Source organism: Mycena indigotica (assembly GCF_014461135.1).
Source record: "Mycena indigotica strain 171206Taipei chromosome Unknown Mind.scaff0013, whole genome shotgun sequence".
In the NCBI taxonomy this organism is placed as follows: domain Eukaryota; kingdom Fungi; phylum Basidiomycota; class Agaricomycetes; order Agaricales; family Mycenaceae; genus Mycena; species Mycena indigotica.
This window is the reverse complement of record NW_023503012.1, coordinates 1,797,902-1,825,554: the sequence shown is the minus strand read 5'-3', so window position 1 is coordinate 1,825,554 and position 27,653 is coordinate 1,797,902. Positions and strand designations below refer to the sequence as shown.

Below are 27,653 nucleotides of genomic sequence, written 5' to 3'. Positions count from 1 at the left end.
CGTTCAAATAGGCGACGCTTGGGCAGTTGTAAGAAAAAATTTACTTGCCTAATATCTCAAGACTGTTCTATGCCAGATCCAGCAAAGTACTAAGGTGATAAATTCTCATATAATACTAAGACTCCTGCGCAACTGTGTAGGGGAAGTGTGTTTGTAAATGAAATCAAGGAGGGAGTAAAATATGTTGGAGAGTGACACTGGTCAAGTCTGACCTAATCAAATTCTATGACTAAGCAATATATCAATTTCCAGCTGCCAGAAAGCTTCCAATGGCACAAACTGTAAGTATAGTCCCAGCCTCTATAGCAGCAGTGAGAGCTTCCTGCTTCATCTTTGACAAGGTGACCTCAGATGTCAAAGGGTCAAGTAAAAGCTGGAATAAAGCGGAAATCAGGCGGAGGATCGTCTGCAAATATGGTTTCCGAGCTGATTGATGCTGAACAGCAAGACAGTGATACAAAGCTTGGTTGGAGATGAATAAGGGAAGAGAACTCAGTGTATGGACATATGGTATGCCACTAAGTTTTTCCATTTGCACTTTGATAAAGAAGGCTCAGATGTGAATAATTGGCTTATATGTGGTCTTTTTGTGCAAAAGATCACCCCATAGTACATTTCTCAAAGTGTTAAAGGCCCCATAGGACATCAGGACCTCAAAATTATATGTTTCTGACGGCCTGAAAACTTTCATATACTACTTTGGCCCTCTGTGACATATGAAAAAATTTTAGTAAAAAGTGTGACATATGACATACAACCTTATTAAAATACTACATTATCTCTTCTCCGATTAGGTGGGTTTCAAGTGAATTGTGCCTCTCCTTTGGAAACCTTAGTGGTGGCCATAATTATATTATGATTTATTATCATGCCACATATATTATGATTTATCATCATGCCACATATAGGAGTATCTGCATCACTGGGCTGATTTAGAAATTTCCCCAGTGGGAAAGTTATAGTATAAAGGTACAGGTAAATCCTAATTTATCTATTTCTCTTTTATATGTAAAAACTATTACATAAAATGATAGCCTTTAACACAAAGAAAGCCTGTGGATAAATCTGTTCTTTCTCCAGCAGAAAAAGTAAAACTGTCTGATAAATGCCACATTTATTCACTAATTTAAGTTCTGATTCTCACCGAGGAGAAAACCAGAGATAACTCTTAGATATATCAGAGAATTAATCTGCAGAAAGAATTTAGGGTTTCTCTGGCAGATAAAGAAATAGATAAACTTGTCTTTGTCTTTCACTTATAAGATACTATCAATATTGTCATGTGGTCACAATTTCTATAAAAAAAAAGGCAATTTAATATAGACCAGTGACTGAAAAGCCTTCTCCAAATAATATCTAACAGAGGGATTTGGACAAGCTACTATTCAAGAGTATTGACACTGAACTATATACTGGAAACTAAGGTTGAAAATGCCAAAAGTTTGTTGAAGTGGGGTTAAATATGAGAATATATTATAATGAAATTATAATATAATATTCCACATTATTATTATTATGCATTTGGCATAATATCATAATAGTCCAGCACTATCCTCCCCTGGTAGGACCTTGATCTTAGGCCTCCATGGTTCCCCTGAAGTATATATGTAAGACTAGGATAAGAAGCTGTTTAGCTTAATAGGCAACACAATCCTCATATACTAGTACTCTTGTAATATAGTTACAATTTCCGCATAAGGCAATGTAACTAAAGTACTTCTGTAAACATAATGTTAGGTAGGGGTTTGGAGAGCATACTATCCAGAATATTACATAATGATACATTAAAAATCTTGAAGGTCCCTTGAAAGTGGATATAATATAATATTCTACAATACTATCATTATATTATATTATGGATATGTATTATACTGTTGGAGACCATATTATCATACTGCCAAAAAATCCGATGTGACCGTGACCCGCCTAATTGAATGAAATAGGTCAGTATCCGTATCCGTATCCATGGATATGGGTACATAGCCACCACGTGGCATGGATACAGATACGGATAGAGTCCCACATACCCAAGGGTATATCCATGCCACTCCCTATTGGTGGATGGGGGACAATAAATGAATATAGACTGTGAGAGGGATTAAGTGAGCTGGTATTTGGGTGCAATTCCACATAGAAAGCATCATGAGCCACATCCTCCGTCTCATGCCAGTTATGGCTCAAGAGTCAAGCTGAAGATAAAGTTCAAATCATTCCTCTTGATTTGGTTCATTTGCCCGTCAGTCTCAGATTCAATATTCAGCCCTTCGGTCAAAGGCTTTTCTCAACAACATGAAGAACAGAACTCAATCTGAATTGAATGGCTACAGTGGTATAAAGCAGGCAGCTACGCACTAAGGATACATTGGTGGCAAACTGGATGAAGGAGAATGAAGGAGACAGCATATTAACGTGGTGGTACCATAATATCGAAGGAGAATGTGATGAAGGAGAAAGCAGGCAACCAGAGCTCCTAGATTCCGTAGAACTGGTAGTCGTATTGCACAGCCGCGCCCCAGAAAGAGGGGTCGCAGGCGGCGACGGGGACAGTGCCGTTGCCCAGTACATACGCATGGACGTCTGTCGTTGTCGCAGGTGCCCATTGCGGGAGGCCGGGCACGTTCGGCGCGCCGGTGTTAAGGAAGGCACGGTAGCGCATCTGAATCTCAGCCGTCAGTGCTGCCTGGGCAGGCGTCGGGTTGGGGGTCGTGCCAAACTAGGGGAAAACTTAAACAAGAGCGGTTACGCGGTAAGAAAAGAATACTCACAACGATCTGGATGTCATCCCGATGGCACACGACGCCGGGCTGGAGGCAGTATGGGATATTGTCGTTGAACGGGTACGTCGCGCCGAGCGTCCAGATGCCCACGAACGTCTTGCCTGCGCCTCCGTTGGCTGCCCAAGTCCGGGCCAGCGTCCACGCTGAGCAACGCCAGATGTAGTCTGTGCCGAGAACCTGAAGTGGTACGCGCGCATCCTCATCGCCATCGGGATCGATCGGGTAGAACGGCGACTCGATCACGGTCTGCGTGCGGTCGGGGCCGAGTGAAAACGCTGTCACGGGCGCGAACATCGACGCGGGAATGGGGTCTGGCCCGGGGAACAGCGCATCATAGATAGTAGGCCCGGCGTCGTTGCGTGTGCTCGTCAGCAGCAGTGGTTTGGTAACAGCTGGAAACGGCGCAGTGCTGTCGAGCGGGGTGGTGACGAGGGTGCCGTCAAGAACAGGTCGCACTGGCTCGCCGAGCCCGGTGGACGGGTCAAGCGCCAAGGCGTTCGCCTTGAGCTGGGCATAGGCGGAGAGGATGGTGTCGGTGGAAAGTCCAGCGAGACAGGCGGAGTCTGTTGTAGAACAGGGGAGAAGGCCGTTGAAGAACGTCTGTAGTGTCGACTGGGTGGTCGTAGAGAGGAAACCGTAGTCCTGGAGTAAGGTCAGCAAGCGCGAACAACTCAGGTTTCCACGCACGATGGGATCGGACTGCATTATCGCGCTCTTGAATAATGACGCAGCAGATGGAGTGGCAAAAAGAGGTGCGGATCATGCCCGCCCCGCTACTTTGTCCGGCCAACGTGATCTTGGAGGCGTCACCACCAAACGAAGGCAGCACCTTGCCGAGAAACTTGAGGGCGTTCATCGTATCCAACACGGAAAGATTTGGAGGTCCATTGGGAGCGAGAAGTGCGAGCTTGGATATAATCAGCCATACCGAATTCGAAGGGATCTCCGCTCACCGCGCCAAGGCGATACTGGATCACCGCGACAATAGCGTTGGTCGCAACAGCCAGTTTTGACCCATCCAGTCCGGGTTCCGTCGACGATTCAGAGTCAAACGAGCCGCCGTGAATCCTAAATCAAACTCAGCGCCAATTCCACGAAGTGATCATCTGGCTCACCAAACGAGTGTATTTGCTCCGGTTCCCGCCTTATGCAGAGGACCGGGTGCGGGGGCCAGGCCAGGCGGAACATAGAGCAGAATGGACAAACAGTCTTCCGCAAATGTCGAGTCGTCAACTCCCAGCTGCGGGCATTGCAGTGGGAGGGCGGCCGGATCCGTAAAGCCATTCCTGCAACTCGTCAAGAAGGGTAACGGGAATGAGGCCGACATACGGAAGCTGCCAGCTGGACGACATGACCGATTGCTGCCAGCGCTGCGCGGTCGCATAGCGCACAGCATACCGCGTTGCCCCGTTTGCGCTAGCGACACCCTGGGCGGCACCAAAGGGCGTTACAGTCGAGACGGTGCGTGGGAACACCCGACCGAGGGCCAGAGCAGGGAGGAGCAGGACGGCGGCGACAGCGAGCATGGCCAGGGAGGGAAGGGAAGGGGACGTCGACAGGAAGTCGATAGGGAAAGTACCCGCGCAAAAGTTCTTATATTCCCAGCGACCTTGTCGTCGCTTACGACACCCATCTTCCATCTACGCGGCAGACCCAGGAACAACGCTCGTTCCTGGCCCATCTTCGTTTCCCCTGCAGCGGGCCCGCGCCTGCCCCGCACGGCCCAAGGTCCATCAGCGCAGCGTCCCAAGGGTGCCTATTCCAGCGGGGGGTCTGAGCCAGATTTGGCGCGCGCCGTGATCCCATCGCGCTTGGAGCGCATTGGGACAAGGTCGCCTGGCAGCGTGAGGCAGCGCTCGCGTGACGCTCGCGTGGTGTGCGCTTCCTTCCTTCCCGCAGGGGAGAAGGTGGACGCGGAGGACAAGGCTGCCCATAACAGGTCAATGTGTGACACGTGTCGCATGATCTGCAAATCGACAGGCGTGGGACGCAGCGATTTCGGGTTGCTCGGGCTGTTTGTAAAAAGAAATTTGCTGATTGTGGTGAAGAAAATTGGCAGGGCCAAAGCTTGTGGCTTTTGGGCAGGAACACTAGAATATGAAATGTACCATCAGTGCCATCATTTGCGCTCCTGGCACAAAAATAATCTATTTTGCCCATTTCTGGGAGGGTTTAGGGCTGGACTGAGGAGATATACAGTATATAGAGACTTCTTAGCCAAGTTTAAGGCCCTCATACCTTCCAGACTTCAGACTTGGGGTAACATGGTTCAAGCCTAAGGCTAGGGCCTGGTTTTTATTGGGGTGTTTTAAAACCAGTTCTAAACCACCCCTGTTTTATTTGTTTCTAAACACCTTCTCCCAGAATACTTACCCTGTTTTTAATGTTTGTATTACTAAGCATCCAAAGGAAGGTAGGATCAAAGAACAGAATGTTTCTGGCCAGATCAGAACTAATTGTCCTGACTTTGTCTAAAACTTCACACTGTAGGACAAGGAGAGGGTCTATCTGTTGAAGTAATCGGGGTGGCGAACCCAAGTCATCACCGAGTGATGACGTCAGCGCCGGGCCATGCTCTGGCGCCATCACCGACGCGCAGCGTCTGGCTTCTTCTCCAAGGTTCCATTGACTCACATTTGTAGAACCTACTAGAATTTGCTGTATAGTATAAATACTGTAGTAGTTCTCTCTAATAGGCATCGAACATTTGGTCTGGTTTCTTCAACAGGTTATGGGCCCCGGCACCTCACATTGGCTAAGCACCCCCCCAGTAGCGGAATCACTCATTATCCCCCTGCACCACCCTCCTCTGACACATAGCGACCACGCGATGAGACAGCTCCGTGGAGCAGCCTTTTGGGATGTGATCCCTCTATGGCAATGGGCTGGCAGAGCAGCGCGGGAAAGAGCGGCGAAGGGAACGACATGTACTGGACGGATGGCAGATGGCTCAGCATCGCCAGCACACGGACAGATGGGCATGGTCAGCATAGATCGGTCATCGACACAGCTTCGGGCTCACGGCCGGTGCGCCGGAGTGGCATGGACTTGGCTTGGGATGGGTTACCACCATGGGATCGCCAGTATGGGCTGGATCAGTTGGTTGGGACTTGGAATGGAATGGAACAGAGTCACGAAACGGATCGCCACGATGGGCTGGATCACAGTCGGACTTGGAATTGGATGGATAGAACCGGGCCGGAAGCTACTGACACGACATGGGAATGCACTTGCAGACACCGACATGGACACCGAGGGCTTATCGGCTGCGGCAATGGATTTGGTATTGGCATGGCATGGACTCCGGGTTGACGCTGGCGCCGAGGGCGGCCACAAAGGACCACAGGAACAGTCAAACGGCAAACGGCACATGGGCAACGGACACCGGAATTGATAGTCAGCATCAGAGACTGCATGAAGAAAGGGGGAGGAGAAACACCACATATCAAGAAAGCCTTTAACTAGGCAAGGTATTCCACTGCGCAACACGCTTATGAAAGCACGGCTCGACTCGTGTTCGAGGGGGAGTGTTGAAGTAATCGGTCCACCACCACCAGGTCCACCACCGCCAGGAGGTCCACCTCCAGGGAAACCAGGAGGGGTCGTAGATCGACTAGTAGGCGAAGTCAAGAACGGACTTGGCTTGCCACTAAGAGTCGGAGAGGGGTTGCGGTTTGGTTGACCCTGACCGGAATCGTTTCCGTTTCCGGGAGCGGCCTTGAATAGGGCTCATAGGTCTGCTGAAAGTGTGCCGATACATAGGAACAGGTTCACTTTCTTCTTCGATATCGTGAAGGCGTGAGGGGTCGGTAACCAAAAGAAGGAGAAACAGGAGGGGAACTGACACTACACCACCAACCCACAGTGATGTACTCCATATGTCAGTGAAAAATGTTCTGTGACATTATTTTTGGGGGTCAGGCTGAGATCTGGATGATGTTACTATCAAAGCAGTTCTGCAAATCAATTGATCATCATTTGATGTCTATATTGACCATACTGTGATTTTGCAGATAGATCTTAGACTGATATCCTGTGGGGTTGGGGGTGTAGCGAAACGACCCGTGTTTGGAAGCGGAGTTGTTGGCAAAGGAATAGAACTTGGATTAGGATCCTGCGGAGACATAACAAAACCAGGCCGGAAAGGGTTGGTTGTGCTAGTAGATGTCTGAGGAACAGGAACAGGAACCGAAGTGACAGGAGCGCCAGCATTGTAGGTGAAGTTCGCCATAGGCAAAGAGAGAGGAACCATTTGTTCGTACAAGCAGGATGAACGCCGTTGACCAGTATTGGCGGGGTCAATGTTGTCAGAAGAGAGGCGTACGTTTGACATGGTCAAAAGGAAGTGAGTTTGTAAATACTGTTAAGTGCCATTGATGAGTGCGGAGTGCGGAGTGCGGATAGCAAATGAGCTCTCTAACTAACACTGGGGGCACAGCCTACGGCGTGCCGGAACACGCGCTCCGGCCGCGTGGCTGTCCCTAGGCTGACCCCGGACCTACCGCCTCTGGCTCGCCTCTGGCTCACCTCGAACAACGGGCGTCCAAGTCTTTGTGTCGTTGCACAAAGAATTACATGTGTGAAATTAGTCATGAAAGAAAACTGATGGTCCGGCCTCTAGATAATTCGCTCAGGCACGCTAGCAATCCCTTGAGTCCAAGTTCAGCTGAAATTTATACCAGACTTGAACTGCGCTGTACTAATAGTTATGATATCAGAGCACATTGTTACTCATGGAGATTTGAGGTAGTGCTGCCAGTGTGCTGCGCCTATGCTATACTACTTAATTTTAGGCACTAATAGTACTGCCAGTGTACCCTTCTCTGGCAGCTCTGCCGCAGTGCCAGGAGCTCAAAGACAACCTGGACTATAAAGACATGGACTTAGAGCCGCCACATACCGGGAATCTCTCCCACGGGCCGTCATCGCTGCGCGAGAAACCGCTCCGCCCGTGCCCAGTACTTAGTTGCCCGCCCGCAAACAGCCATACTGCAGCTGTCATTCCGCCGCAGACTTGCACACATTCGTCGGACGCCCTCCAATCAGAGAATATTGCATTGCAGTCACATAGCACATGTTATAAATCCATTTGATTTGTTTCAAAAAAAAACATGTAATTTCTACACTAAAAACCGCAGTACCCACAAGATATCTCCCATATACCTGCACCCATCCCGGTTGAGCTTGCCGAACACCACAACTTTGGCACCGCCCGCCTCAGCTCCAGTCAAGTTTGTGGTGGTCCTAAAAAGCTTAAGCAGAGCACAGAGGCAAAGGACAACCCACCTCATCGGAGCTCAACTAATCAAAACGGCGACCACAACCATGACGGACCGTCGACCGGGAAAAGGTGATGGTAGGGGAGTGAGACAGCACGAACGCATCATCATTGCTCGATTCCCCCGCGGCAAGATAGCCAGTCCACGCCTGACCCTTAGTGGTGGCGAATTGGGCAGCCCTACTAGTAGCGCAAGTGTCAGTTAACGCGACGAAGAAGACGAGCGCCAGTATCGCTCGGGGGATAGCGCCGCGCATGTATAACATGTGATGTCCCGCAGAAAAACTCCTCCCAGGACCCATACAATCGGCACGCCCGCAGCACGCATACTAGTACGCGCTATATGGATGGCGGCAACAGTGCGACGCGATCGACGTCTGAGTAGAAGTAGGCCCGCGGGACTACACATCTGACGGTGGCTGGCGCTGCCGCCCGACACGCGGGTAATATCGCCCTTGGGCTCCCCGGCGACGAAGTCCCGGGCCTCCAAGAAGGCCGAAAGCTCAGGCCGGAGTCCGCAGAGCGCGAGCGTGCGATTGGCGTAGTACAATGCGGTAGGCGATCCGGCAGAAGGAGGAATACTCCGCGCTTCCCAGAGCTCGGAGATGTCGGCGACGGACGGGACGGAGTCGAGGATGGTAAGGTAAGGCGGCGGACCGATGTACGGTTGTTGTGAGCTGTACCCGCCACGAAACCGCGAGAGACAGTAATTGGGCCGTGGCCGGAGCTGGCCCGATGTGCCTGTGCGGCTCATGAGCGGTCAGACATCCTCGAAAGAGCCTCGGACCCCCATCCAGCTTGAGCGGATCAACGCAGCGCAAAATCCATGGTCGAAGGTATGGTGGTGGTGGTCGTCGTCGTCAAACGGAGAGGCCTGTTGTTGCCAGTATGGACCCGTTGTGAAGCTTGAGAGTAGTCAGACATGCTTTAAAGCCCCGCGGACGACGCACTGAGTGATCTTGAGGAGTTATAAGCCGCATGACGGAGTGGGCGATGGGCGACACGTCTGGATGGACCCCACCAAGTGATATCGACCGGTCAACGGACCGCGGAAAGCATCATTGTATAGACCTTGTGGCCGCCGCAGGCGTCACAGAGGCGGGAAGGGGCAGGGGGACAAGTGGTGGAGGAGGAAAAGAGATTATGCGTCGCATCACGCGACGCCACGTGTCAGCGCCAAAACTTCTCATGGCTTGCTCCGGACATCCCGCCGAACACCGTCCGGATGTATAATAACACAATCCGTGCCTCTGCCGTGGGTTCTTCGTCGACAACCTCGGCGGTGGCTTGTGAGAAAGAGTGCTGCGAATCCGCCTCGGCGCCGCGTGCCATTCTGTAGTACTTCAAAAGCCTGCAACCTCAGAGCACTCAGTCACGCCCTCCCGCCCGCCTGCGCGAGTTCTGACACTTGCGCTGCTTCCTCTCCATGCTGCCACACGCTCCAAGTTGCCCGTTTCGCCCCGCCTCTGAGTTCCATTCATGGCCCAAATTCTGCAGAAAACACCCCACCGCGCGCGATCACGACCGCGGATCGGCGTGAAAATCGTAACACGCAACGCGCGCCACTCCTTGGTAATTCCTGGAGACTTGTGCGGCGATCCGCCCGGTGGATCTTAGCCAGCGAAGATGCCACATTGGCCGAATCTTGGCCATTTCGGCCGCGACCGGCCCCGGCGTGCGTGGGCACGTCCAGCTAACCTCAAGGGATATAACCACACTTCTTTCAGCGCGTCTTGGCGCTCTGCCGCGCGCTTCACGGGCCTCTCTCCCTGTTGACGGCCTTGCGCAAGAACGGTGAGCGCTGTGCCTTTCTCGGTCGCTTCGCCTGAAATTTTCACCGGAGAGAGCGCTGGCATGTCTCTTGAGCTCCTGGAATTTTCAAGAGAAAGAGGCCAGCGACTGTGTCTGCACACAGCGGACGCGTGTTGGCGAGGCCCGGGGACCGTGACGGCGGGCCCAGCTTTAGTTGAGCTTGGGATATTCAGGGGCAGATCGGCCCATGATAATTTGGTTCCTTCCGTATTGCCAGTCGTCGTGTCTTCAATGGTCATTGCCGTCAAGAGTTAAGAGGGATGCGCAGCCGCATGTCACGGCATTCACCAGTCGGCGGTTAGGATGCCGAACTCCAGCCATGAGGCATGACATCATTTTCCTTTCATAGTGTGGCCACTTGGGAGGTACGCCGCTGGTACGCGGTAGGTACGAGTCAGCCACGCGGCCAGCCACGCGACCGGTCCGCGTGTTCCTTTGCGGCTGGAGTGTCATCAAGGGGCGGTTTGGTATGCTTTCGCTTTCCAGTCATGACGGCGGAAGCGAAGAGCGAAGCACGAGTGTCACATGTATGTAATCCATCATTGTGATGAATTGTTCTTGCTCAAATCATGTCCGTTTGGGCTGATTTTTGAGCGGGCATATGGTATAGGTATGTCAAGTCGACCTACCGTTGAATATGTGGTTAAACTATTTTATTTGGTCTGAATAAAATGACTCAATCAGGTCGGTTGGGGGCAGATCAGGCAATATCTATATATGGTAATTTGATGGCGGAAGTTAAGCGATAAAATTTCCCCGCCAAAACGGTGGTTTTATGTGCTTGAATTATGTCCATAGGGCTAGAAATGATAGAGAAACAAATTAATTATCACAAGGTCCAAATTTGTTAAAAATTGTTCTCAACCCTGTGGTGCCAACTTTTCTGAAAACGGCAATAAGATATGACCCTACCACTATTTTGAAAACCCAGGGTTAGGTCAGTAATTTGCATTTTCCGACTCAACCATTGACTTTGAAGCATAGGTCTAAACTGAATAGTAACATGTATTAAGGGTCCCTACAATCTGGTAACATTTATTAGAAAGTTTGTGTAAAGTCATTACAAAGTTGTTATCCCATTCATGCTAATTATATATTTAAATATGTAGCTAGACTGAACTTGTAGGGTCTACCCAGAGGTCAGACCCTTGGGGTTGACTTGAGGGTTAACTTGAGGGTTGACCCTCAAGTTACTGATATACATACAATATCTCTTACAATTTCTCCAATATATATACTGACAGTTTTAATCACAATTTCTGGGATGAATAAATTTGAGATTTCAACAATAATTTCATTGTACTGTAAACCTACAGTTTCAGCAGTGGAGAAATGCAAATAGAAACAAAGAGAATCTATGTGCATTTCTCCACTGCTGATTTCCCTTGTATCATCTGTGCTGAAACTGTGAGTGAAATCCTTTGTTTCACTGTTAGTTTCACCACATTTGATGTGCGTGATATCATGACCAAATATATGTGCCCAGATATCAACCATTTCAGGCATAGTTTCAGTCCCATAGATACTGTAGCATTTTAATCAATTCGGCGGTCACGCGTCACACCGCCGTCAAAACACCGAAATTTTTTCGGCGGTCATATGCAACAGCGACAAACGCCGAATTCACCCGGTAAACTGACCATTTTTGGCTGGCGCGGCCCTGCGGGCCGCGCCGTAATGTGCCGAAAATTTTTTGGCGGTCACACTCGGAGGCCTCGGACGCCGAAAATCTCAATTCGGCGCCGATGTCACACACTTTTTGGGCGCCGAATTGATTAAAATACTACAGTAGTTTTCTCAAATCTCCATAGGTTGATTTGGTTCTAGATTCTACCAGAATCTACAACAGTTTCTACTTCAAGGGATATTTTACCAAATCCGGTGTGAGTGTTACAAAAATACCAAAGAAGGGAAATTTTGTTAGTATACACACGGTAAATTCAAATCTTTCTTTTCCTATAGAAACATGAACACAAATATCACCTTTTAATATATATTTCCTTCTAAAAAAATGCTCAATTTGAGAGGTGAATTCAGTGTTTGTTGCTGTTGTGTGTGATTGCCAAAAGATTTTGGTGTTTTAAGGGCTGTGTGATATGTGACCGCCAAATTGATTAAAATGCTACAGTAGTTGCCCTGCGACCTTGCAACACTGTGCAGGCCTTCTGTGCCTGACAACAGAAGCTACCATAGTATATAGTCAGCTACCTAACCAGCAGACCCTTTGAGTTTCTTCTCTTTGGATCCTCCCCTGCTAGGTCGGCTTCATTTGTATTTTCTTGCCATTATTTACTCTGTGCATACTCCACTGAATTACATTACCATGTGCAAATTTTCCAAATTTTTGTAGGGAAACTATAGATAAAATGTCAAATTAATGGGCCACCAGAACCGCAGGGTAGCTCATTGCAAACTCTTTAATAAGCTGAATGCCTGCAGTAGATTAGCCAATAGAAGGCTCACTCTTGTTGGTCTTCTGATCTCTTACAAAATGTGAGTGAGTCATATATAACACTATGTTAATATGTCACACCTAACCTTCAAAAATTACTTCCCATAGGGGTACTTGATCACAATTTTTTGGCACCTATAGCACCCAAAGTTGCCTAATTAGGTGATTTGATGACATCGTGTGAATTATAGATTTCTTATGCAAGATCACACCAAAGATGATATTCGGATTGAGTAAAATACTTAATAATACATTTGTCTCCTTCGACATGATACATATACCCTTTTCTATAAACCATGTGCCCAAGCCAGATTGGTCCATCAGGAATATCAATTGGCAGTAAAGGATGTGTTCAAGTTGACCATCGCGGAGGTGGAGATCAGCCCTGGTGCACGCCATTGTAGCGGAAGTATCATGTATGTCGAAAGTGAATTTAAGTGATGCGAAATGTGATCCACATAAGCATCGTCACGTAAATGTCATTGGGTGACGTGGCCTCCCACTTTCTCTCTCTATGGTACTAGCCTCCATGAGACTAATGGCTTCTCCTCCGAATATCGCCCACACTCGGCCGAATGCTTTTGGGGTGTATCCTTGTCCGTTGCTATGAGGGGAAGCATGTCTACCGCCGACTTCCATTGCTTCGAAAACCAAGGACGCATCTCTACAGCAGACGCCACAACCGAGTTGAGAAACATAGCAACTGTCAAATACGTCTGTGGGAGTCCGATAGCTCTCGCTTAAATCGTTGGTCCGCTTGCAGGATTACGACAACTCAAATCTAAGGACTTCGCTCAGGCTTTCTGGCTGCATTCAAGTTCTAGCGTTGAGGTGCGAGATCTCAGTGATGTCTTGCTCAAGTGACTGCACGGCACTAACAAATTGCAGGTCTCCGGCTCCTTCTATCATCCACATTGCTCTTTAGTTGAATGCATGTGGCATGCGTCAGTGGTGGCGGAGAAATGGATGAATGCCGGGTCCTGTCAAAGCTCGTGTGGGAGTCCGATAAGCCAATGGCACCTCATGATCCCCGTCGCGCGTATCTCGACCATCAAGCTCCGAGTCCGTTCTTCCGGTTATTTGCCTCGCAAATACGAAATTGGTATCTTATACAAGTCCCAGGAGGCTTTGCAGAGCAACAATAGAACAATAGGTTTCGGATTGCTCCCACTCGGACTTGTCAAGGTCAACATCAACTTTACTGGTACCTACAGGCTGGTCGTCGACGCAATGAGCTTCGAGCTTCACCTCTTAAAACTGTGTCATTCCGAGAGGAACCCACTGCGATCGCGGCAGATATTGCTTCCGTCATGTTCTTCCAGTGCTCTAAACTCCATGCGGCTCGAAGAGAAGCTACTCGTCCCACCCACAACTTTCGTCGCAGACAACGAGGCTGTTCCTAACATCGTTTCATCAAGCTTCGAACATCAATCAGGACGACGGACGAGGTACTTGGAGGCACTTTTACAAACTAGTTCCAAGTGTTGCCCATAAACCGACCCCGATCGTCCATCGAGGCAGATTAGCTTGCGAGTGGGAAAAAGAATGGGCTCTTCCTCGACAGTGGGAGTCCGTTGAGTGCATCGGCCGATCACGCTCGCCGAAGCGAACTCTCGTCATGGGGACTCACCGTCATTATTGTTAGCCGCCCAGGGGATGATCAGCTGGACATTGTCGCTGAGATGGTGTCAGGCAATTCAGTTGTCATTGCAAGCTACTCGGATCGAAAATTACTTGGTGGCTCATGGACGATAGCGAAACGAGTCGATGATACCGGTGTATGTAACCATTTCAAAACATCTTTCACGAACTCGGCCCGGGCCGACGCGTCTCGCTGGCAATGTGGCCCTGGCTGGCTCGATCCGGAAGATGACTTCTCACCGATCTCTTACTCCGAGTCCCCAGAGCAAGCGGCAAAATTCAAAGCAGCAATCCACCACTCACGAGTGGCTCATGAACTGAAGCCTGAAGGCCGTCGGCGGAGACAGCGTGAGTCTAGCCGATCCGGATCGCGGACCGTATCACCGAACCAGGCGACCAGGAACGACGCTTGAATCTTACCGGCACTCCGCACAGTCCTTATCGCACACATTCACATTGTCCACGATGCGCGCGCGGTGCATTAGAGATTTTGAGGATAATGGATGCAGCGATGGTGATTCGCTGCTTTGCAGATCGTTCATCGGTCACCGCTACTTCGCTATTGAATCCCATTGTCTCGGTCCTCTCTTCCCGAATCCGGCCCACGGCTTCTGGCCGCCGATGGTCAATCAGCGCCGGTCACATCATTCATTTGGCAAGCGCCATTTGGGGATACTTGTCACATCCCTCCCACCTCTCTCCCTCATCTCTTTCCCTTGCAGTACCGCCCCTTCGGTCCGCCCCGGCTGAACAGCCGTCGCATCCAGCCACTCTCTGGCTTGCCTCGACAACGATGTCCCCAGACAGTTGACCACAAGGCCATCTATGGTACGTGCTATCGACGAGCGCAGGCCGCAGCAGTTCAAGTTCACGAGCATTCACTCATGCAGGCTCACCAATACTTGGTAAATCCCCGATCTCGATGGGATCTGGAGAAGCGGGGAAGCTACTCAGCCACCGGACCCCCCTAGCGTTACCCACCATAACGCTTGGGGACTTCTTTTAAGAGGTAGGTCGAATGCGTCACCCTCCCCCTTCTTCCTCCTCGCTCCCTCTCATCCTTCTGCTAGTGCCGCCATGCCTTCTCACAGGGACTCGTGGTCCTACGTACGCATATGGCTTTCTAGCATTGGCTGCGGCTGACTACAACCCATAGCATGTCGTTTCCTCTTCGACCAGGCCACCTCTGGTTATCATCGACGCCGTCGTATGCCTTCTCGGTCTCAAATACATTGCTTCTGACCTTGTTCAGCCCCGTCAGATATCTCAACGGGTACTTGTCATCCAGTAACTCTTGCCCCCGCTCATACACGCTCAGCGCCTGCCCGAGTCGGCTTTTCGGTCGAGGGTGCGCCATCCACTTCTACTTTTCGCTTTCATTGATTCAACTACAGACCTTTGTCGTCTGTCTTCCTTCTCCCGCTTCTTCTTTTTCCTGATGCTCGCCTTAGCTGCCGCCAGCACCATGTCCGCCCTACCTCTCTCTACCATGCTCCCCAAGGTCTTCTATAGACCCGTTTATGCTACAGCTTTCCCAATCCAGCATCGACTCCCTGTTTCCCATAAACCTTCTTCCCCCGTCGCCCTTTCTCCTCTCATCATATCAGCACCAGCTCCTCACCGATGTCATCCCCGCCCATACCACCGTCAATGTAGACAACTGCTCGTCGTCGTTGTTTGAAGTCATGCTAGGCTCTTCGGCACTGACAACAGCAGAGTTCGCGACCTTTCTCAACTTCCTTGCCCGTTCGAAGATCAGCCGCGAGAGCTACGCTGGTGGCGCTGCCTATTTGGGATTTTGCCCCCCGACTGGAACCGGGGCAACGGATCTCTTACTTGGGAATACCGTTCTTTGGACGTTACATCCGAACCCCCGTGACGTCTGGACGGCCACCGTCGACACCCCCCTTCCTACAGCTAGCCATTTGGGGCAACAATGACAACCGGCCCGCCCTCCTTCCTTCCACGTTGCTCTTCTCCCTTTCCTCCCGTCCATCCGCCGCTGTCAACCTTGCTGTCTTCTCTATGTTTTTCTTCTGCTTTCCCCTTGCTCTGATTCGATCTCCCCACCGCATTGTACCATACATCTCATATCTCATGATCTCAGGTCCCTACTCTATTGTAACTATATATATCTTCAAGCACCAATCCACGAAGTGTATTCTTCCCCCATTGGCTGCTGATAACGCTTTGCAATTCGCCCGGGCAGCATGTGGGCCTGCGGCGATTGCAGGCGGCTATTTCCGTTCCGTCGACGGAAAAGGTGCTTGACCAGTGCTCGACCCCGTCGTAACCATCACGACGCTGGCGTTGATGGCAACCCGTCGAGGGGCGTGGGGAGGATACGGGGTCAAAGCGAAGATGGGGTGACGTCCCCCAGACGTCACCTGCTGCCAACTACAATGGCTTGGGGACGGCGGAACGTTGGCGGAACGCAGTCCGTGTCGAAGGAGAAGACGATGGGAGTCATTCAGATGCTCCGTGACTCAACCTGTTCCTGGCTGTTTTAAGAATAAGATGGGTTGAATGCCATTGATGAGTCGATTCTCATCTGTGTTGCTTGTGTCAGATTATGATGCAAATTCTATAATCGTCGTTCAGACGCACAACAAATGAACTTTGTACTTGCCACGGTAGACTCGGGACCTGACATTGATCGTCGACCATATACTAGTAGATGATACTGGATATTCTTCAACTTGAAGAGTCAAGACCAAGTTCAAGTTCGCTGGCTACTACTAGCCTACTAGCCAGCGAACAATCCCAAGGGCCAAATCTATTCATCCTACTTACTTAGTAATCCTTGCCCACGAATTTACCAAAGGAATCCACGGAAAAATCAGGGTGTCATTCTGTCGACTCGGAATGAGAGATATAAGTTGGGACTTCGGGTTTCATAAATGGTACAATCGTTCGTATTCAAAACTTCTTGCTTAATATTTCAAGTTCCTTCCGTGTCCATTGAACTCCATTCGAAGCTGGAGTGCTAACGCTACACATCGTAGCCGTTCCGTCCGCCGACCACGCCAAACGCCGGGCCACCGCGACCAAACATGGCGCGCAGGTCGCCTACCAGCGCCTCTGGCTGCTCGTGCGCGGCAAAGTGCCCGCCTTTTTCGTGCTCCGCTTCGGCAACGACGTTCCCCAGCAGCCGGGTCCACACCCGCGGAAGCACGATGATCTCCTTCGGGAAGTACGAAATGCCCATCGGGATCGTCGGGCTGGCGGCGGGGAGCGGGTACTGGTCCTCGCCCCAGAGCACTTCGTAGTAGATGCGCAGCGTCGCGGTAGGCCCCGCACGGGAGAAGTAGTAGCTCGAGACCCATGTCAGCACTGTAGGAGTTGGTTATCCCGAGTGAATAAATTTCGGTGAGGCTTACCCTCATCGTCGTCCCACGGATAATCGTCCGTCCAATCAAGCAGCTTCTCGTATATCCAAGCCAGCAGTCCGACCGGCGAATCGGCAAGCCCGTACCCCAGCGTCTGCGGCTTGGTCGACTGCGGGCCATGGTAGCCTTGACCGCGAGTGCGGAACCATTTCGTGCGCTCCTGTCCCGCCTTTTCCCACTCAGTGTACGGTTGGATGTAGGAGAGAACGAAAGAGAGTGGGTTGGAGAAGAAGTTAGGACGGCGAGCCCTGGGGACAGGTGAGCAAGCAGAAGAAACAGTACATGCACAGACATGGGGAGGTTAGTATGCCATCAAGGGGGGCGCAAGATGCCTATCACGGCTATGGGGCAGGGGGGGCCAGAGCCTAGAAAAAAAACTTTTGTGTTTGGTGTAGGGATGCTTCAAGAGGTACTTAGGAGGCCTTAGGAGGCCTTTCATATGTAGATCTTCCATGTTAAATGCCATTTTATACCTTTGAATGCAGTGAAACCCAGTTTTTTTGGTGAAGTGACTAAACTTGTCACAGTCTTTGATAGCATCAACATATCATCATGATGCAAGAAGCAATACAACTTTATAAGGCATAGGAACATTATAATAGCCTAGTTACAATTTAATTTAATCACATTTTCCATTTTCAAGACCTCTATCGATCATTTTGATGCGATTTTGATCGCATCAGTCACGTTTTCGTGGGAGATCATTACTATATAAGGCAGGAGGGGGGGGAGGGGGGTCTGAAGGCCCAGAAAAAAAAAACATTCGGCCCTATGTACATAATTTGAATGTTGGGCCCCCTTGTATGCCATGCCTTTGCATGCTTTGGGCCATAATTACGGGCTAGGCGCCGCGTTATCTAGAAGCCCCAATCTCCGCCCTGGGTGACTGTCGATGTGTCAGTTAAGGCTGCGCACGGTGGCAGACCCACCATATTCATTGTAACCCAAAGCAAGCATGAGCCGGTGGCCGGCCTGGGCATATTGGTCGAGCTTGAAGCCCTTCTTCGTTGGTGCTTCGGAGAAGCCGTATCCAGGCAGCCCCACCGCAACGACGTGGAAGGCGGGGTGGTCGGACGAGCCTTCGATCAACAGCGGTGATGAGGGTGGATGACGGGTGGGGAGACTGGAGATGAGACCGACACTACACAACTAAAACCCAACAACAAAACAACAAATAGTCGTTCTGCCTGAGCGATAACCGTATAACACCGTTCCAAACGTCCAACAACCACCAATAACCGTCTCCTAATACGAGTGCAGAACCCTGGGAACAGAGCCTGTACACGGGTGTGCAAGGTTGTAGGGTAGATCGAATGAAATCTTGTTAAAGATTTGTTTTGTGGTTGTCCTTAAGCGTACTATCGACGAAATCCAGCAATAGGAAAGCGCCAATACGATGCCCAGAACCGTTTATACTCGTTTGGATCAGGAATTAACTGCCTTAAACCCTAGGAGTCGTCTCAAGTCAGGAACTAACTGCCTTAAACTCTCGACCGCCAACCGAAACCAAGTGTACGCCAACCGAAACTCTCTTATACGGCAACCGGAACCCTCAACTCTTTGATCACAACGCCTTTTTACTTGAATGAAAGAGCTAGCAGGATGATATTGACAAGCTAGATCCCCAGATGCACCTAGTAACGCGGGGCAATCCGTGAATCGCTCAAATACAGGACAGAGATATAAATACTAAAACAGAAAATGATAAGATCAGGTAAATCGCCACAACAGAATGATGGTCCATGTGCATAATTTGTAAGGTATCGTTTCGCCATAAGGCCCAGAGTCGAAAATCCAGGTCTAGATGACTGGTAGCGCGTGTTTGGTGTCAATGACCGTTGTAAATCCTCCTTTATTGCGACCGTCTATGCGTTTTTGTGAACGGTCCGCTAACCGTTGTTGTTATCGTCATGTTGCTCCACTCCCTAGCTTTCCATCGATATCCATGACTTGAGGTTAACCGCCAGACACCGTTAGGCAAATCTCTTAACGAGATAATCACAATCTATTGTCGAGTTGTTCGGTTGGACGGTTGCGGGTTAAGGTCGCCGCGATTTGCAGCCAAGCCCTCGTTTCCACTGAGTCATGCTTCCCGTTTAACCGCACCTCCACATGTCCTTGTCCTTGCGTAAGTTCCGAAACCGCGTTCCAATACTGTCAGGGACTGATCCGTTCGAAGCCTGGTTGAACCTTCGTCGGAGCGTTCTGAGTTCGAGTCCCAGCGCGTGCCAGACCGAATATGCCTTTTGGTTTACACTCCCTTTTGGTATATATATAAAGGATTGGATGGATCCTCTATGATGGTTGGGCTCTGCTGTTGTTTTTGGTTGTTGTAAGAGTCGTTCTGGACGGCCAGTTGCTATCAACAACGGTCCAATCGAAACGCCTCCTCGCAGATATCTCCCTAACTGGCCATTCGGGACTCATGCCAGTTCCTAGACGTGCGCTGTACCCATGAAACGAACAAAAACGGTGGTTTTCTATGTGTGTTCCAAAATGCGGCTTATCAGCGGCAAGATTTTCCAAACCTCGAGAAAGTTTCCCGGCCCTACGACGAAGCGTCAGCAACGGCAAATAAGCAAAAATGTCGCCACGCACATCCATGGACAAACAACAACGGAATGGCATCCACCACGGTGCTCTTCTGGTGCACATAATGGATATTGAGGGGCCCGAACTCGTCTACATCGATATCCCGCGTGAACATGGGCAGAGCCTCGTTAATGGCGCGTTCATGCACCCAGGACCCGGGAAGCTCTACCAAAGGGTGATTCAAAAAATTTCCAGATTTTGGCCTCAAAAACCCATTTTTTTGAGCCCCAAAAACCCATTTTTGAAGAAGGATCGTGACATGTCACTGTGTGACACTTGCTAAAAATGGTAATTTTTGCAGGTGTCAAAAAGTGTCTTGCGCCGCTTTTACCTTTGAACTAACACTCTTTGGGGTGATTTTCCTCTCAAAAGGCATCTGGTACTCGGTGGTGCACAGGCCAGTCTAAAACTTTCCTGCGAACCTCCCCAAGGCCTGAAAAACCCATATTTTGAAGAGGGTTTTCAGAATTTTTGTCTCAAAAACCCATTTTTTGGACAAGGAAATCGCGATTTTTGGGCCTCAAAAACCCAAATTTTTGAATCACCCTTGGGTGGAGCTTCCCGGGTCCTATGCACCCGCCAGTCATAGCCACCCCGCCAGCGCTCCACCAGGCGGCGCACGTCGGCCAGTGGGGTCCCGTACTCTCGCCCAGACTCCTCCAACTCGTCCGGAAAGCGCGCAAGTGCGAGCTTCTGTCGGAGCTCTTCGATATGCGTGTCCGGTACCGCGATTTGGAAAGGTTTCTCTTGGGACATGGGTAAGTGTGCCTTGTGTATGAGTTAGAGGCGGTGGAGCACAGAGGAGGCCTACTTAATATACTCACCCAACTTTCGACCTCGCTACTTTATTTTGTTTTCGGGAGCGGTGGAGCCCATCGTGCATGATGGCGTCAGTCGCGTCACCGGTGAAGAGCGCCTGACCCGCCTGATTCAACATACCTTCCCGGCGAGTGAAAAAAGAAGAAGCATCTGACACGTGTCATCGGAAGCGTCACCCGTGATCACATCAGTGCACATGACGAAGGTTCTTTTTTTTTTGTTTCTGCATTTATGAAAACAGGCCGATGCGCGGTGGAGAAAACCTGGTCTGTTCTCTAGGAGAGGAGGTTAACCTGCACATAGGATGAGGGTCATCATGTTAAACAGCTCTTAATCATATTTTGTCTTGCCCTTTCTGAGATCATGCATGAACTGTATTCAGCATTAGTGTGGGTCGTACTAGGGTGCAGAATTAAAATACTGAGACATTTACATCCTGTTTTCGATACCTGGGGCATTTAAAAAACCAGCTTCAAAACAGTGATATATTAAATTGCCTAAAAAGGCAATTTTGAGCTCTCAGATGAGTTTTTAATGCCAAAGTCCCTGGTATCACCAATTACTGATATTGTATAACCCTTATTAGTACCTCTAAATATTTAAATTTGCATATTGAGTAAGTTTTCACTCATATTATCCTGACATATTTTCCCCTTTTGAAAGTCTGCACACTGAGTTTTCCCACACCCTGTCAGGGAACCCCCGCTTCGGCCTCCTTCGGACCCTCCGAACGCATCCGAGGCGCATCCGACCGGCGCCCCCTCGGACGCTCCGACCCACCCCGACTATCCTCCACGGCCTCCTTCGCCCGCACAATCACCGATCCGTCAAGACCCTCCCAACGATCACCTTGGGACAGAGCCTGCGACACCGCTCAGGCCTTCTGCGCTCTACGTCGGGCAGTTACGGACGACCAGTATATAGTTGGCGCCCTAGCAGGCGGACCCTTAGAGTTTCTTCTCTTTGGATCCTCCCCTGCTAGGTCGGTCCCCCCCGTGTATTTCCGTAGCTTTTATTCATGCTTTGAATCCTCCCCTGCTAGGCTTTCGTCGGAGTCTCCAGGGTTGCCCTTACACACCCTTGCTGTTTTAAAACAGGTGTTTTTGCCTGAAAGATTCAAAACAGTGTTTTGAAATGGGGATTCAATCCAGACTTCAGAGCTCCTATGGACAGTTTAATAGCATAGGTTTAAGGGTCAAGGCTCAAGCCGAACCAAGTGTAAGCTGCCGCAGTCGCTCGGGGAACCTCGGCGAGGAGCAATTGGGGGCATCGGCAGAGAAAAGTACTTACATGATGGTTGGAATGATTATCAGGCCGAGGGTTTGGAGTCTGGAACGGGCTATTGATAGTGTATATCACGGGACTGATGGGTCTTATTTCTGGGCTACCCTAAACACAAACAAACTGTGTTCTATTTGTGAACATACTGCAACAAGTACACTAACTACTACGACATGGTTGCCAGTTTGACCTGGTTGTTGATGGTCTAGGCCTTGGTGTTGGTTTGGGGAGGTATTGGCTGTAGTGAAAGGCACCTGCATGTGCAATTGAGTAAGCGGGGGTAGTGCTGAGGCACAGAGAATTATTCATAGAGCATGCACACTGGGGTTTCAGCCAAAAAATGATGGCCTAAGCAGGATCTATATATAGGAAATAATATTTCCAAATAATGGCCTTTTTTGCTCCTTTAACTGATAGTTGTATCTAATTTACAAGAAATCAAGTTTCATATCATGGTATCCAAGTCAAATATTGTCTACATTATGACTACTCCATTCCTGACTGTGTTTTGTAAACATTAAGTGTATTGGTACATTTATTTGTTGCAAATCATTGCCACAAAATTGTCAGCTGATATTAGGGTGTGTCACGCATCCGTTGCTAAGACTGTATATACAAAACCTGCCAACACAATCCACACCAATCGAATTTACAACTACTACATCTCAACGGTGTTGTCAGGGGAACCTCCCTTTCGGCCCGGAGACGCGCCCGATTCCGGTCCGACTCCGGTTCCGACTCCGGTCCGGCCCTCCATCTCGCCCGCACAATCACCGATCCGTCAACGCCCTCCCGACGGTCGCCCTGGGACCTCGCCTGCGACGCCGCCCAAGCCTTCTGTGCCCGACAGCGGCAGCTACGGACAAGCAGTATATAGTCAGCTACCTAGCAGGCGGACCCTTAGAGTTTCTTCTCTTTGGATCCTCCCCTGCTAGGTCAGCTTCATTTGTATTCGCTTACCAATGTTCACGCCTTTGGATCCTCCCCTGCTAGGACCTTGATCTCAGGCCTCCGGGGTTGCCCTTACAGGTGTGTGTGTGTGCTGTTTCACAATGGTGACTGCACTGACTGCTGTTAGGTTCAGATACGCTCAGAACACGCCGTTGGATTTCTCAAGGGCTGCTTCCAGTCCTTACGTGGGCTCCCACAACAAATTAAGAACAAGCAAGACCACCACCATGCTCTTGTATAGGTCCCCCCATGTATTGTCATCCATACCCTCATCCATGAAATCAAACAAGCTGACGACGACAACGAGTTCAATGCAGAGCTCCATGTGGTGGGGCTTTCTTCAGACTCAGACTTGGACTCAGATGTGCTGGAAGTGGTGAATGGTCAGAAATCTGCATAGGAGTCTGTGGGGCAGTGCAAGCAGAGGAAGGTGAAGGATGCTCTGGTTGATAGTGGTGTTGTTAGAGCTGCTCAGTGACTTAGAATACACTAATTCAAAGTGTTTCTACTTATCACTACCATACATGCCTGACATATCAAAGTTCCACTGCGATACAGTGCCGTCATTTGATGCTGGAGGTGGGATCTGGAATCCACTACCAGATATGCTGGGGCCAGAGGTGAATTGGCCAACCATCTGTGAAAGCATGTGGTTCTGCCCCATCTGCACCTTCAGCCGCATATTCTCATTTTCTGAGTTTTTCTCCTGTTGACTGCAGCAAGGTCAAATCCATGATGGTGTTTTTGTGTGCCTACATCATCTTCATCCTTCACTGACTTCCCCTTCCCATCCTTCCCCTTGCCCTTCCTGCTCTTGACCTTCTCCTTCTTTGCCTCCTTCCCCAGCTTCTTCTCATCCTCCTTGCTCAATTTCTTCCCCTCCTTGATTTTGCTCTCCGTTTTAGGCCTTGTTCAGACCAACCCCTTGATAGATGGAACCTTATTGTCCAAAGCAACATCTATAGGGTTGGTGGAGTTGCGGGCATAACCAGTGTCAATGTCGCTGGTTGTAAGCTCATTATTGTCCTTGTCTTCAGGCTTAGATACCGCTTCACTACTCTTGGCAGCTGCAAGGAGAGTTACTGCCGTACTACTATGGTCGACACTGTGTGTTGAGTTGGACACACCAATCGGGTCAACATTGGGGATGCCGCTGATAAGAGGGTGGAGCTCATCCCACCAGGGGAATTCCGCCTTGATTTTCTCTAGCTTGGGTAAGAAACAAGTTGTGTGATGGTAAGGGGACTATACCAATAGCATTGTTGTACTCCTTGCCTTCCTTAATGCCTCTACCAGTGACTGTAATTGTCTTCTTCTTCTGCTAAATAGTATTGTTGTACTCCTTGCCTTCCTTAATTCCTCCACCAGTGACTATAATTGTCTTCTTCTTCTGCTTGTCAGTGTTGTATCTAATGATAAGGGTTAGCTTGAAATTCAGGGTTATTTTCATTCTAAGTTAAGGCCTTAGATTGGGCTGGGAACTAATCTAAGGCCTTATCTACCCTTATCTACCCATGTGACCCAGTGTGACCTGCATGATAGCGGCAGACATCAACTGTTGTCAGCTGCACTAACAGAGGAAGGGAGCTTCTGCAGGCCAAGCATGGCCAGCTGCTGGTACACTTGAGGGTTCTTGTGACGATTCTCATGGATAAATGGTTGAAAATAAATTTCTTTTTTGGGGGAAATAACCCTTAAAAAAACCCTTAGAATCACACCCTAAATAAGGGTAAATAAGTATCTAAGACCCTTTAATTCAAAAGTGACCCTTATTTTGGGTCTTATAAACAACACTGCTGCTTGTAGTAGCTCTTCTTGATGCTGGCAGCATAATATAAGCACAGGACACCAAAAATGAGGAAACATACTGGTTCCACATCTGGATGGTCAACTGACTTAACGGAGTTGGATCTACTACATACTTCCACTGCCACTTCATGTCCATATCCTCCGAGGTGAAGATATCCTTGGTTCACTTCGCAAACATGACATCCTTTCCCTCCTTTGCCTGCATCCTCCCGTGGCCCTCTTGCTTTGCCTTCTTGGTTGAATCACCAAGAAGTTCGATTCGGAAATCGGGGTGGTTGGAGAGGTAGGTGATAAACTATGTGACCCACTTTGGGTGCTTGGTGTCAGGGGAACCCCCTTTTCGGCCCCTCGGAGACGCGTCCGACTCTGGTCCGATTCCGGTTCCGACTCCGGTCCGGCCCTCCATCTCGTCCGCACAATCACTGATCCGTCAACGCCCTCCTGATGGTCGCCCTGGGACCTCGCCTGCGACGCCGCCCAAGCCTTCTGTGCCCGACAGTGGCAGCTACGGACAAGCAGTATATAGTCAGCTACCTAGCAGGCGGACCCTTAAGTTTCTTCTCTTTGGATCCTCCCCTGCTAGGTCAGCTTCGTTTGTATTTGACAAACACAAAGTTATTTATGGCTTTATCTGTCAGAAAAAACCAATATTTTTCTTCCAGATTTATCCAGGATTTATCTCTAGTCCTTTTCTTTATAGAAATGCCATGTTAAATTACGAATGTAACATTTATCTATAAGTTTTACCTGGGTGTTTGTGCTGGAAAAAGGCTAGCTTTATCCCTGAATTTTCCATGTGTCAAAAAGTACCATTCATATAGTGGTTTTATCATACCAAAAATCTACAGATAAATTCGGAATTTATTCTTCCATTTATTCTTTAACTTTCATAGGGGGGGGGATCTCTAAATCATGTTCGATTCGGAACAACTCTCCAAACACGGACACCAAATTTTAGCGCAACTCCTGCCGTGAATAAATATTAAATCAATCTTCCCAGTGCACACAACTTAAATTTGATTTGAAGTCTATTAGCAGGACAGGATTAATTGACTAACTTCAACCCTGATACAAATGAATATACTGATAATAGTTCATTATAAGACAACTCGGACAACATATATCCCAAGTGTATCAAGTCCGTTGAGTAACAACCAGTGGCAACAATCAAGTATAGCCGTAAGAGTTGTCCAAAATGCTAGGGAGGGAATGAATATTCGTCTGCCCAATTATGCAAACCGTCATGTGCCTGCCCGACTGCGGGGAAAACTTGGTGGGGCCACGAGTTCCTGCGTAAAAGACCGCTAATGAAGGGTGTATAGGAATGGAATGGTATGTTAGAACTGAAGCCAGGTCAGACACGACGCCAAATAGACAGGAGGACATACTGTAAGGGGGGTAACATAGGCATTATATCTGGAGAGTACCGAGGCTGCGAAACAAACGAAGCTCCTGGCGGGATCTGCATCACGTCAAACGACGGTCCCAGGTCATAATAGTTGTAGTCATATGAAGGTGCGGAGACCAAAGGCCGCGGCACCTAGTGCTTAATTAGATCGGCAATGGATCAAGCAAAGCTATAACGCGTACGTCGTGATGGTTAAAAGCAACGTCATGGCCAATGGCATGTGGGCCGCGGCCTCGCTCGTGAGACAAAGGCTCATCCCAGGTAGATCTCCCCGTCGGACTTGCAGGTAAGGAAAGAGGAAGTCGAAGTGGAGAAGGGGAGAGGCTGCCCGGCTCGCTCGCAGCTGATTCTGAGACGACTGGCCAACTTAAGGCTACCTTCGCAGCATCCCTTGCCTCCTGCTGGTCGACGTCGATGTATTCACAGAAAAGCTTCTTGCGGGTGCAGCGTTGACAAGACACCCATTCGTCGTGAACTATAACATGGCACTAAGCGACAATTTCAGTGCCAGCAAGACTCGATTGCACGCAAACGCACCCTTACATGCCTCCGTCGACAATGTACGCAGGCTATCGGAGCGCGAGCGAGTTTCGTTTGTCGTTTCGGCGGCATATTGAGGAGTATTGAGTGACAGCGACAAGAGCGGTGACTGAACGGCGCTGGAGGTCTTCCGCTTCCTCTCTGTGTCCTTTTATACGATGCTTCTTGAAAGCTACTCTATATCGAGCTTCGATTTGAGAACCATCAGGTATCGCCACCTCACAGCCTAGTGTTTCAATGGAGCATGCGTGGGGCAGCTCTGGTCGGTGGAATCTAAACCGGCCGTGAAGGCGTGAGTGCGAATGGCGTTGATAATATGGAGTGGGCGGTAATCAGGGACGCGAGAAGCTTTCCTCTGGGAGCGAATATGCCAAGGCTTGTCAATCCTACACAATTAAGCGCTGTTAATAACGAGCAGCGAAATAAAGCACCTTCCACGTCGACCTTCCGAGTCGTAACTGCCGTGACAGCCTCGAAAAAACTGATGGCGTTGCGTGTCCCTTCGTAGTATCGTCCACTGCTAACACCTCCCGGCGGCGCAAAGAGAGCAACTCCGCACTGGCTGGATCGAAGGTGGCTGATGGTTGACGAGAACAAGGATGACGGGCGGTGACGTGTCACTGATCGCAGTCCAAGCCGAACGGCGAGCTGTCAAATCAGCGGGTCGCGAATGGCAACGGGCACGTGATCGGTAAGTTAAGGCTTAAACGTGTTGCCGGTGCCTTGATTTTTTTTGGCGCGTGTGGAGCGAGAATGCAAAATCTTGATTGGTACGAGAAGAATCAAAACCCCACTGGCAAGCTTATCCAATGATTAATATTACCACCTCAGTCTGCTGGAGTCAAAACCCTAAGTAAACAAGTTTCTGCAGCGCTGCTTGACTGCTGCATGAAGTTTGTTTCAA

The 27,653-nt window shown here is 49.6% G+C and overlaps 3 protein-coding genes across 3 annotated transcripts; 1 reads left to right on the top strand and 2 right to left on the bottom strand.

Annotated features, from left to right (window-relative positions):
- Positions 1-2,470: 2,470 nt before the first annotated feature.
- Positions 2,471-4,417, bottom strand: MIND_01280700 (Carboxylic ester hydrolase; the record flags this gene model as incomplete). The annotated part of the gene is made up of 6 exons (XM_037369278.1): positions 2,471-2,713; positions 2,766-3,419; positions 3,478-3,684; positions 3,731-3,845; positions 3,893-4,063; positions 4,107-4,417. 6 exons carry the CDS (start codon positions 4,415-4,417, stop codon positions 2,471-2,473), a joined length of 1,701 nt encoding a protein of 566 aa, XP_037214484.1.
- Positions 4,418-15,037: 10,620 nt separating this feature from the next.
- On the top strand, positions 15,038-15,900 carry MIND_01280600 (uncharacterized protein; the record flags this gene model as incomplete). Its single annotated transcript, XM_037369277.1, has 6 exons — positions 15,038-15,067; positions 15,117-15,167; positions 15,213-15,233; positions 15,279-15,308; positions 15,355-15,363; positions 15,412-15,900. 6 exons carry the CDS (start codon positions 15,038-15,040, stop codon positions 15,898-15,900), a joined length of 630 nt encoding a protein of 209 aa, XP_037214483.1.
- Positions 15,901-16,952: 1,052 nt separating this feature from the next.
- Positions 16,953-18,306, bottom strand: MIND_01280500 (putative epoxide hydrolase; the record flags this gene model as incomplete). The annotated part of the gene is made up of 4 exons (XM_037369276.1): positions 16,953-17,293; positions 17,341-17,597; positions 18,188-18,235; positions 18,275-18,306. The coding sequence occupies 4 exons, from the start codon at positions 18,304-18,306 to the stop codon at positions 16,953-16,955; spliced, it is 678 nt and encodes a 225-aa protein (XP_037214482.1).
- Positions 18,307-27,653: the final 9,347 nt, after the last annotated feature.